Source organism: Grampus griseus, assembly GCF_964374135.1.
Source record: "Grampus griseus genome assembly, chromosome: 7".
Lineage (NCBI taxonomy): Eukaryota > Metazoa > Chordata > Mammalia > Artiodactyla > Delphinidae > Grampus > Grampus griseus.
Window position 1 is genome coordinate 69,942,539 of NC_139001.1, and position 13,388 is coordinate 69,955,926.

Below are 13,388 nucleotides of genomic sequence, written 5' to 3' on the forward strand. Positions count from 1 at the left end.
TGAAAGAGGGAGTAGTATGGAGAGCCCTCTAACTCCACTCCCATACACCATCACTAGAATCCCTTCTAGGGTGACTTTGTGGGGAACACTTTCAACTAGTAAGAAAGGTCTTGTTTACTACTGATTACTTATGCTTGGACTTCAGCATGCATGTAGAAATCAAAACTTAGGGGCTGTCAATAGTACTCATGTTCTTTCAAATTTTTTAAGTCTTTCTCAGAGAGAAATACAAGAAATACAAGAAATACAAGAAGCTTATTTGGAGGATGACTAATTGTAATAATAAAGAAAAAAAGCAGTTCAGATTGTAATTTCAAAAAGCAGTAGGCAGACTTAAATATTTCCAATTAGTTGAGAGAAAAACTGTTCTTGAGATAATCCTAAAATAGTAGAAACTAAAGAATGCTAATCTACCAAGACGCTAGGTAATTTTTAAAGTCATCAAATTTGATTACTATAAAAAGGTATAAAAATTTAGATCTAAATATCTGAAAACCCTTAAAATGCATTTCCCTTTTGACTCACCTTTAGTTTATCCTAAGTAACCATGGTACTTTTTTTAAAAAGCACTACACAATTACAATCTAATTTATTCCTTTCAAATCTGGAAAGCTATTTATTTAGCAATTTAGTAACAAAAGGCCATTTTATTGGAGAAGATAAATTAATCAGAAAAATCACAGAACTAGAAGAAAGATTTTTATAATTTATCATAAAACCAAACTGGAATGTTTGTTTCCTACCTCCTCTCCTGTTTTAGCGCCTACCAATAAGGTAAAATGTCTCTCAATTTGTCCAATAAAATATTCCTTTATTTTATGCTACAGTTCATCAGGAATGAAAAAATATTTTAACGCATCAATGAAAGAGGTCAACAATTTAAATTCAAATATACCAGGTAATAGTTTAAATTGTTTGAAATAGATTTTTTTCCACCTCTAAGATAAAAATTTAAGCTTACCTTCTGTTCCAGTTCATTTTTCCGATAGTTAATAGTAATGGAGTAATAATGTCTGTTTAGTCCATGAATTAACGCCTATATAGATAAATGATTAGAAGGACAAATTAGTATTTTTCATCTAATAAAATAAATACAACTCTTTGAAACTGTTGACATATCCTGTAGACAATACCTTTACCATCTTCTAAAAATAGCTTTTTATCCTAAGTAAATATTAAACTATTTTTTTCTCAGCTACGAGTTTAGAAGTGAGGTTTAGAGGTACAGGGCACACATTCTTTAAAACATGACATAGAGCCGCACAAATTCAACAGTTTTAGTAGCCTTGCTCAGAGTCAGAGATATGATTTGACCTCATCATAATCTAACCTATAAACTAATTATTCATAATTTATAAATAATACATAATTTATTAAGTCTGATTTTATGATTATCTACATAGGGGGCTCTTTCTTATTTCAAAAGAAAAGCCTAAAAAGACATAATAATATAATTATTCCTTCACCCACAACATTAATCTGGAGTTTCCGTTTTTCTTAATTCAGTTCTAACATATTAAAAATAACTGTGTCTGGGCTTCCCCAGTGGCGCAGTGGTTGAGGGCCCGCCTGCCGATGCAGGGGACACGGGTTTGTGCCCTGGTCTGGGAGGATCCCACATGCCGCAGAGTGGCTGGGCCCGTGGGCCGTGGCCGCTGAGCCTGCGCATCCGGAGCCTGTGCTCCGCAACGGGAGAGGCCACAACAGTGAGAGGTCTGCATACCGCAAAAAAAAAATAAAATAAAAAAATAACTGTGTCTGCATATGTCTCCAAATTAACGAAATGGAGTTTGTTTTTTAGTGGGTCCAGTCTCAGGCAACCTCACTAAGCAGAAATTTTTCCACTGTACTTGATCACCAAGACAAACAGTCAAATCATCATAAAAACTGACGCTAATGGCATGGCTTTATTAAGAAACAATAATCCTGCATGTGCTGTAATCCATTCACAGCTGCACAAATGTCTAACTCTAGCTACATAGGTTCAAATGAGGTCCAGAACAGTTTCTGTGGACCCCTCTGTCAGCCTTCTAAGACATTAAAGTACAGAAATACACCCTGGACATATCTTCAAGTACAAGAACAAAAAGGGCTTTGGGGCTAACTCTCAGGAATCTAAAGATAAAGCTAACTAAAACAACCACCACACTAATAACTGGATTTTTACAATGTAGTCTTAAGGTGTTGAGGTAGAAGAAGGGGTGGAAAGGAAACATTTGATGAGCACCTGCACCTGCTTTACACAATAAGTCTTCTAATCTTCACAACAACCCAGTAAGGTAGGTTGGTTCCATTTGTATTTTGACAGATGAGGAAATAAGACACAAATCTCAATTTGTCCTAGTTTATACCTAATAAAATGCAAAGCTGAGATTTGAACCCAAGTTTTTCTGACTCCAAAGCCCATGTTTTTTTCTATCATACTATGCTACAATGTATCTTAGGAAATTCTTAAATTAAGTCTTTGTACGTCAGGGATCAGAATGAAAACAAAGCATAGTCTTATTTTTAAACTTTGCTAGCAAAAATCGCTCCACCAAATACTAACCCATTTTAGGTATATACTATAACAATCCATTCTTTTTTGTTTTGTTTTGTTTTTGTTTTTTTTGTGTGTGTGGTACACGGGCCTCTCACTGCTGTTGCCTCTCCTGTTGCGGAGCACAGGCCCCACGGCCATGGCTCACGGGCCTAGCTGCTCCGCGGCATGTGGGATCTTCCCGGATTGGGGCACGAACCCGTGTCCCCTGCATCGGCAGGCAGACTCTCAACCACTGCGCCACCAGGGAAGCCCAAAAATCCATTCTTATATTCCTAACATCTGCTATAATAAAATGGTTGCTATATGAAATTAAAGTACTAGGAGTATCTATTAAATCCTTATTCATTTCAATAATAATCAGGAATAGTGAATTAAATTTCAGTGCCTAGATATGCTGTACTGTGTGAATCAAAAAGTGGAGCTAATCAGTGCCTCCCTTAATCTGTACTCACCTTTATGCAAATTAGGAAGTGCATCCTCTGGGTGGAAGAATTAGAAAAAGGTGCCCAGTGCTCCAAGCAAACTCAGCCTGGCTGGAGAGCAAAGTTTAGGCTAGATTTCAGGTGCCAACTGCCCTCTCACCCAATCACCTTTATGCAGTGCTTCAACTATATAATTCTACATAGTGGCCATAAAGCTAATAACAGGTATGGCCAAGAGATACAGAAGTCAGACAAATGGGCACACAGATAGGTCCACATTTTGGAGATTAACTGTACTGCTGAAATATACAGTTTGGAACTTGAAGGCACTACCTACTTGATTTTCAATTACATTATTTAGATGAAAGTAGTACAACTAACAGGCAGCATGAAAGATTAGCAGGGACAATAATAAAACAAATATAAATTTAAATCAAATGATATCCTCAAGCCATTTCCCAATTTCACTTACTCACTTGCTGTGTGCCCCAAGTACATTCATCCCAAATCATAGGTAAACTGGCCATGTACAGTCCTCCTTCCATATAAACCCAAAGGCACAGGCTCTTTTATTTAGCTCAGTGAAAAACAAATTACCTCAAATTCCCCATTCTAGTTGACATTGAATTACAAGTTGTGACAGCATACACCAAATATAAGATTAGCTTTACCAAGGGGGAGACTAGCCTTTTGACAGGGTCAAATTGCAAATTAAACATAACATATTAGCAAATGCCATAGTATGTCAGGCAGACAAAGAAGTTACATAATCAGGAAATTTCTCAAAACATCAATACTTAACTTTTAAATTTACACCTAACAAACATATGATGAATTTAGGAAAATTCAGGCAATTCTTCATTAAAACAGGATATTGTCCTGAAGCTCATTCATTAATTATTTGAAATCTGCAACAGTTTCTCATAGAAAGCATGGTTCTATTCTATAGTGTTTATATTGTGGGCTAAATAATATTTCAGTGACTGACCTGGGAAGCTAGCCACCTTTTAGAGCACTGTTTCTGGGACAATACTTTTTGGAATTACGAACAGGACTTAGCTTATTTGCTTCTTGGATATCCTGACCCTTGTTTTCTTTGCTCAAAGGCTGCCAACCTTTCAAAGTAGGAAGTTCTTCCTAGGTTGGTACTATCAGTCTAAGATGCTATTTATTCTAGACAAAGAGTGGTTTGGAGGAGGAACTAGACAAAGCAGAGTTTTGAGATCCCACTGATTAACTTCCAGGTTATTTCTATGTTTCTTTAAGCTAATCTTTAGAGTAGAGCTTTATAATTTTGTTGGTATGACAAATTCAAAGAAAAGCACACAAATAATCATTACGGTGAAATAATACTTCACTGGCATTGTCCAGACTACTGAGAAGAGGTTAGAAGTTATAACTCCATTTGCTCACTGCTGTGGAAAAGCAGGCATATTATAAAATACACAGCTTATGAACTATGTAATAACCTATTTATAGGTTCTTGATAGGTTAAAAAAGTTTCATGCTCTTAAAAAAGGCATATTTACTTAGATCTAAAGATATATGTTTGCCTTAAATTATTTTACATTGATAAACTGAAAATGTGGTACTAAATATAATCCAGTAAATCATACTTTAAAATGAATCTTTCTTTATATAAATATAATAGCTCTGGAAAGAAACAAAACATGTGCTTTGTTCCCTTTAGGGTGGAGAACTGGGTCACAAATGGCAAAAGAAGAAAAGAATTTTTGCTAAATACCTTTTCATACCTTTTGAATTTTGAGCTGTATATATACATTATCTATGCCAAAATTAATGAATTAATGAAACTTCCAAATATAGTATAAAAGAATGAGGAACTCTGGTTATGTACTAGTTCCTACAGTAACTCAGTGGATAAGCTAGGCAAATCACAAACTTGCTGGGCCTCAGTTTCCTCACCTACAAAATCATCACAATGGTTCCTTCTAGTACAACTATTTTATAACTGTTTAACAACTACCGAAAACAATGTTTTTCAAATAGTTTAACTGTGTTAGACAATGCAGTTGTACTCAGGGCTACACTTAGAGGTTCATAACCCTAGTATAATGCATCTATGCATCAACAGCTACTAAATTTCCATTCAGTTGACAACCAGTCTTCATATACACTGTGGCCCTTAAGCATCTGAAATGTTGTTGAACAATTTTTAGTGGAATAGTTTTACATTTTTAGTTACTAAAATAAATGCTTGCTAACTCTCAATTCTATACATTTGACAATAATGGTCAAATGTTCCAAGAACAAAATAATACAAAGTCACATATATTAATAGAAAAGTCTACAGTACAGGCATTATACTCTTCCCTCTCTATCAGGATTATTAATGACTTCTCATTTAAAACATGAAAGTTCACATAAACTTTGTCTATTAGATTGTCTTGTGGCAGATACTTCAACATTGTTATTAGTGCTTTAAAAATAACATTTTCTAAAAGCAATATATGTTTCATTGTAGAAAGTTTAAGAAATATAGAGAAGGAAAAACAAGAAAAAAAATTCAATAACCCTACAACCTAAAGGTAATCAATACTAATATCATATTGTAAATATATAGGCACAGTTTATAAAATATATATTTTCAAAAAGGAGAACTTGCATATGTGATTTTATAATCTTTTTCTTAACATATTTTGAACTTTCTTCAATATATTAAATAGTAGTCTACAGTATAACCCTAATATTTCCCCTCCTACTTTAAGTATGATAGTAAAAAAAAATCAGTGTTAGAAAAGCATTAGTAACCACCCACATGAGTGCTGATGGTACCTGTTAGGTTCCTATTCCTACCAGTAATAAGCTGGTTTAGGAATAAGATCCCTCTAAATACAAACTAACTTTCCTTCAAAATAAAAGGCACGGCCTTTCTGAAAGGCTTCTGATCCCTGAGGTAAAGATTCTGCTAACACATCTTAAAACTCTATTATGAATATCACCATTCACTTCAAGTTCTTCTGGGATGCTTTCTTTCTAGCTTGTCTTAGAAAACTAAGAAATTGTTTTAAGGTGTGCCTTTGTTCCGTCACTTTTTGGCTTGATCCCATTTGAGTGTTTCAGTATTGGAATTGTCTCAAAACTGTAAAGCACCCAGATAGATGTTTTCCTGATGGACGCTATAAAAACTGTGAAATAAATATATATACATTTTAATTGGAAGCCAAAACAAACTAAAATGAAATGGAAAACAATGACGCTGTAGCTGTTATATACACAGGTCCTTTTAACTTTGGTTTGGAACCTGCTTCATAAGGTTCACCTTAAATTACAGACTATAAGGTAAAAATACAAACTGGACTGATGTAGAAAGAAACAGATTTTAATTATTTAATTAACTCAAATTTTAAGGTTAAAAACCAGTGTTTAAATTTAAAAGATGAAATCTGCAACAGGTGGCTGTTGACTTGCAATTAGTAAAAACTTCTGGCAGAAACACACCATGCAGTAATCACAATGATCTTAGACTGTGAGATGCTACTTAACAAAAAAAATAATATTTGCAAAAAAATAATGAAGCAGTATGATGCTATGGGGGTTATAAGAAAGGTCATTATCACAGGCTAAACAGGTCCAATAATATATTCTCTTGGAACATGCAAGCATGGGCTTGTCTGTACCCAATCAAAAACACTAGTAGCTTATTTCATCATACTCACTATACTTTGCAGTTTTCCCTGGCTTCTAAGTAATTTTTTCAAAAGGAACACACCTCAATCCTTTGAAAGAACTTTTTCACTTTGATGAAGATTTCAGATGAGTGACTGCTGAAAAAGTAAGCATCTAAAAGTATAAAGTTATCAAAGTATAACCAAGCTTAGTTTAACTGTCAAAGCCACAACTCCCCAGAGACAATCATATGACAGAGCAAGGTTTCAGAAGGGGAGCAGCAATAGCTACTATAATGTCTCTGTCCTATGTGTTCTATTTAACCAAACACGGTATTTCTGTCCTTTTAATTAATCTTCAGAGAAGCAATTAACTATATAGACACAGGTTGTGGTGCATTTAAAAACACATTTAAAATAATTTTTGCAGACAATAAAGATCTGTGTAAAAACAATGAAGCATGTGGATGATACAAAGAAAACATTAATCACTCAGGAGGATATTAAGTGTCTGAATAACTGTAATAATGGTGGTTGACATCACTAGAAAGAACAAGATATAAACTCTAATCAAAAGAAATATGTAGTTGTGTTTTATATGATTTGTTTTAAAAGTAGGGATTAAGGCAAAAAAAGAAAAAAGAAAAAGGTAAAAATATTTAAGTACTATTTAGGAACTGCTTCTGGGGACCTCTTAAAGTATACAATAATTTACCATTATTTACTACTATAAGAAATGTCTACTAACCAAACCAATAATGATACCATGATACCTAACGCACTCCACCTAAAACCCCTATCAGTCCTTTACTACAGTGTTAACCATGCAAAGCTGTAAGGTACTCTCAAGATTAAGGCTCTACTATGCCCCCCAAAAGGGTGTCCTCAAACTATGTTAGGAAAGTTTAAAGACTTCACTGAAAGCAAACTCATATGTGAGCAAATCTAACTTTTGCAACACTATTTCCATAATCTCCTTTTAAAGCACAAGAAAAATTAATTGCAAAACAAATTAAAATGCTAAGTACTGGATCTTAAAATGGTCATTTATAACAGGCTTTTAAAATGTAAAACAGTTTTAACACATTATCAAATACAGGTATTACCTGGATAGATGGCTTGTTTAGGTGACCCAGATTTGAGGTTGTTTGTCTTGGTTCATGTCCTAAGACCATCATATTAGCATTGATCAATCTGAAGGCATCAATAACAACCTGTAAAAACAAGGTGTCAGGTCATCTCTTTTTTAAAAAGCAAGTGATGGTGCCAAGCAACACTGGACAAGGCATGATCAACTTGCATCTGTTTCTGGCCTATTTCCAGAAAATCATTTAATTATAATATTAATAAAAAAGAACCTCCTGCTGACTGCACCATCAGCACACCACCCTCTATCTTGTAATGTAAGGTGACACCAATTATTGCAATTTTCATGAAGCAGTAAAGGAAAATATTAACTTTGCATCTTTATTATTGAAATACGTCATTACTAAACTTACACCAAACAGCCTTCATTGGTGCGCATATGTCTGTCACCTAAATTTTACCTAATCAAAATGAATGACAAAGAGAAACTAAAACTGAAAGTGAGCACAAGCTAAGGGACCACATCTAAAGCCCAGCCCTGTCACATCAATTATACTACCACAGTACTTGAAATGACAACAAAATTACAACCAGCAAGGCACTTGCTCCACGTATTCTCTTCTAGTCAGATACCTTTTACTTCTTGTGACTATAAAAGACTTTGTACCTTGTCTGATGGCCTTAAATGTCCAAGCCACTGTCAAGAATACGAGGCACAATACAAGAAAACCAAGGTCATCCGTGCTTTAAGCCAGGAACATGGTATAGAATGATACAGCCCTAAGTTCATAGTAAAGAAATAACAATAGGTATCCTCTTTTTCCTAGGTGTACTCAATATTTCTGTAGAGAAACACTTCAAATTCTTACATGATACAAATCATCTTTTAGCTCATATATTAAGAGATTGAACAAGAATCACATACTATCCGAATGCTTTTCTCTGTTCATTATCATGGATTTGAAAGAACTTGTTAAAGCTTTTAAATGTTGTTAAGTTTTATGTAAAGAACTGGGGATCTTAAGACAGATGCCTCTTCCAGGGAATGTAAATCAATTACCTAGAGAATAAACTCAATACATTCTTCACATAAAAATATCTTAAAGCAGAGTAATACAGTTATTTCTAGATTTGCCTTTAAAAGTGCTAAACAACTGAGATTTATCAATGTTTTAAAATCTATTGTCTACTAGACTTTCTCATTTGTATAATTATAGTTTGAGGATACTAAGGGATTAAAAAAAAATTATTTCCAAAATAAACCAACTGGAATCTAATCAAGTCTGAAAAATCTGTAGTAAGTATTACTAAATGCTATATGCTAAAGAATAAGATTTAAAGAAAGAAAGAAAGGAAAAATCACCCTTTCTAAAAAGCTGCCATGAAGGGTCAACGGTACTAATGAATACAAACTTACACCAAAGCACTATGACAAGTGACTCAATCTAAGGCCTCCATCTACTCCGGTAATTCCCCCCCCGCCACCCCAAAACTTTGAATTTTGCTTTTATTTCTAACAGTTTGAATTTCCCCAAAGATTCCTCTTGCCTTAAAATAAAACCAAGTATCCCCAGAACATGCATGATTTAATAGTTTGTGAAAACTTTTTTCTTTTTATACAGTAACTGTAATCCAGACTTAACTTTCACAATTATGTATAAATAAATATGGCCTAGGTTTATATCTCTTGCTTATACTTAAACTTTTTTCTAATCATTTTCATAAAGTAATAAGTACTACTATCAAACATGCTTTAATCAGATATTATCATAAATAATTTCAAACAACTGTTTAAAAACATATAGAAGTAAAATTTTCTACTAAAAAGCACATAAAAATAAGATAAAATGTAGGCTAAAGAAAAGAGACCATTTTGATAGACAGATGTACAACTTAAATAAATACAAAATTAAGAATTGCTTCCCTAACCAATAGCAGTAAATATTTAAGAGCAAAGCATCATTTTGGTCCAGTTGTTTTTAGAATACTTGGATTCCATTTAAAGATTTCTGTATCATTTGTAGAAAAAGAACACTTCTACAAAACTATGAAAATTCCACAATATATCACAAAATATCTTTTTTATACTGAATGCTTCCAAACTAGAACAGGAGACCAGCTATTTTACACACAAAAAAAATCTCTGTAATATTTCTCTGGAATATTATAAACAGGTGTGAAACTTCATAAAAGGGAAATAAAAATACCAGCTAAAGAGATATCATGATCAATTAAAAACAGTCTGAAATTTAGAAATTTTAATTCTATTTAAAATTAAGAGAAAAATTCAAGAATTTAATATACTGTTCAACTAGTAAATGATGGCCTAAATGAAATGGAATGTTTAGAATGACGATTTCTGAGTAGCAATATGAAAGCCAATAGAAAATGAACACTTTACACCAAGATTAAAGGAATTTGCTGCCATCACTATAGCAACTGTCTTAAGGAAACTAACATGTTCAACAACCTGCAGACCAAAATTAGATTTAGTACACAATAAAAATATAAATATGGCAATATAGTCTACATTTTAATTTCTGTACAATTTTATAATTGCTTTTTGTGCTGTGAGAATAAGTGGGTTTCTCCTTTAGAGCAACCTATCAAAATAGACTCTTTAATGTCCAGTGCACTAATGAGCAATGGGTGAAGAAGGTGTTAATTATGCCACAGTAAGATTCAAGAAAAAGCCTTGGTGAGCACTTGGAGGTGTGTATAGGCTGAAGGCGTTTCTCCATGTTTATGTATTTACAGCATGATGCAACAGAATGACAGCAAAGTGGTCACTCCATGGATGAGAACAGAAATCTTAGATACAATAGACTGAACAAAGAACCCCCAAGGATTAATTAAGTTATGGGAGGGGGGCAGGGGAAAAATTCATTTTTGGGGGCTATATGAATTTTCTAAATGGTTTGTTTTAAAGTATATATACATTAAACCAGTTCAGCTTATGTCTTATAAGGTTATAAATCCAAAAAGTAATTTAGCCAAAAAACTTTGCACAAAACCTACCCCTTAATACGTACTAACAAAAACTTCCAAGCTAAAGTATGACAAATATTTTCAGGAATATGAAGCTAGACTTTTATAATTCCTTTCCATGCTGCAGTCCTACGCACCACATTGAATCTCCATTCACTGGCCTGACCATTTAATTTTTTCTGGTACAAGTGCCTTGAGACTTTTCAGAGGTCACTGCAACAGTAGACAGCTTATAACAAAACCATTAGCAGTTTGGCTAGCTTAGGGAAACCTCTTACTTTCCTTTTTTGTTTATTATCACTGCATGAATCTGCAGCATATGATAGTTTATAATTTCTCAGGCTTGTTAAATTCATGTTAAAGGTCTGTTTTCTTGTTGAATAAATTTTGTTCATATAATGCTGCCTATTTCATACACTCAGTCTTTAATAGCACCTTTGGTCTATGCGCAACTCACAGATCAAAACAGAGGACTAAAATAGGGGTTGATGATGCTATTTACATGTGTGATTCCTGCTGTCTTCTTGTTAGTAGCTTTAATATAATAGAAGACCTTGTCTGTTTTGTAATTAACACATCTTTACTGGAGAGATATTTGGAAGTGATTGCTGTGAATATACTGGTTAGTAAAATAAACACAATCACACACCACTTTCTGTTATCAGACAAATTTGTGAATTGTACACATTATACCCCAGATCAACAAACTGTGATATAACAGCCAAGTAGAAGACACATATTTATATAACCCTTTATTTTTCTGAAAATATGTATTCACTCTGACCTTGCAAATATAATTAGCTTGTGGGATGTGCAGATTTCAGTACCATGGTTGCTTTACTAATTGCAATTCTTGGAAATAGATACTAAATATTTGGAAGCTGCCAATACAAAATAAAAACTGCATCTTTTTTGTACATCTGTCTTAGCTTATAAAAGCAAAATAGTTTTAAAAACAATACTGTGTTCCACATTTATTCCAAGCACACCCAAGGGTCAAAGACCTATCATTTCATTTTAACAACGAATCTGGTTTAGGACACAAAACTGTAATTATTTTCAAATTCAGTTTAATCCATAATTTTTTGGCTTCTTTCATGAGTATGGTACAGTTTATCCAATATGCTATTTATTTTTAAATTCATGTTTTCATATCAACTGCTAGGTCACTGAAAGACTAGACTAAATTTCTAAAGCACCAATGTATGGTTCCCAATTTTTACATTCAAAGGAGACTAATTTTTAAGTAAAGCTTGTAAAATTAATTTAATTCAAAGCTGTTTGAAAGAAAAATGCACAAGCACTTCTGGCAGTAGATACTGTACTTCACAATTTATCTCCCTCCCCACCCCCCTCTCCTTTTTTGTTTAACAGTAGCTGCCTTTGGCATTCCCAGCTGCCCTTATATTGAAGTCAATGACTATGGGAAGTGTTTATATATAAAATGAGCTGGAAGAAAAAAAGCTTGAAAAAAAAAATTCAGACCTCAAAATCAATGTCAAACATCAAGAAAAGAAAAGAGTTACAATTCAGTGACCAGTTAGGTTACATATTTAAACACATATAAACCCACCACCATAAATAAGTCTCTAAATGACTATAAAAATGCTAGGTGTGGAAATCAAATACCCTTTATCACCCAGAAATGACCTGTTATCAACTGCTTAGGTTGTTTCTAGATTCTTTAAAAATTAAGGGTGCATGTGACCTGGGAAGTACTGCTGGGGTTTGTGACCAGTTCGTTACTTCTGCTGCCATGCACTGCCAGGCATCTATAAGAGAAAAACATCTTATGTCTCTTGTAAGCCCACGGCATAAAAAATTCAAAGAAATCTTACTTTTTATGCCATTTCCAATGAAAAGCACTAAGAACTAAAACTGACTCATGCCAAATGCATATCACTGAATTGCTGTGATTTCTTAGTCTCAACTTTGCAACACGGAAATTATTTATAAAATGTCAATTTTAGCTCTGGAAAAGCAATTCCTATGTGTATGTACATTTTCTTTCTTCATCCTTGGAGAATTGCTTATTGTAGCTAGAGATCTGTAGTACAACTTCAATATATTGGGAGAAAAGGGGATGGAGTATAACTAGCATAACGTACTTTTTTTGACAAGTGAAGACATGCATCAAAATGCAAACAGTAAAGCCACCGTTTTGGATATATATACTTTAATAAAAACAAATCGATCTCTAAAAACTAGTATGGTGAAAGGTAATTAAACATTTTTAGATTCATGAAACTTTCTAAAAAGAATATAGTTATGTCATAAAATAAATTTAGCAAAATTTTTACAGTGTATGCATGTACTCAGTATGGTATAGGTATTTAAATGCTTAAGACACTCTGCAGTCAGAAGCCTGCCTAAGTTAGAATTCTGGTTCTAACACTTGCTAGTTATTGAGCTAAGATAACTGTTATTTAACTTCTCAATGTCTCCATTTGCTCATGAATGACACCATTTAATGATAAGATTAAATGAAATAATATGTGTGTACCTACCACTATAGTTCTCAGTGTTTTTAACTATGGTGCTCATGGACTTGCCTAGCTAAGATCTCCTTTCAATAGAACCTACTGTAGAGAGCATAGCGGACTCACAAACTCCAGACGCTACACTTTTGGATCCTCTGGGGGTTCACCCCAGGTCAAACCTCCCTTGGGCTACTCCCAGCCAATGTCTGAGCACAGCAGGGGTACTACAAACCTAGCCATT

General features: G+C 33.8%; 1 protein-coding gene across 1 annotated transcript in view; it reads right to left on the minus strand.

Annotated features, from left to right (window-relative positions):
* Positions 1-13,388, minus strand: part of PSMD14 (proteasome 26S subunit, non-ATPase 14) — a 95,206-nt gene that overhangs the window by 15,025 nt on the left and 66,793 nt on the right. The window contains exons 8-9 of the mRNA XM_082658206.1: positions 7,700-7,807; positions 962-1,036 (exon numbers count right to left, since the gene is read on the minus strand). Coding sequence (XP_082514332.1) covers positions 962-1,036; positions 7,700-7,807 — 183 coding nt within the window. The remainder of the gene's footprint in view (positions 1-961; positions 1,037-7,699; positions 7,808-13,388) is intronic.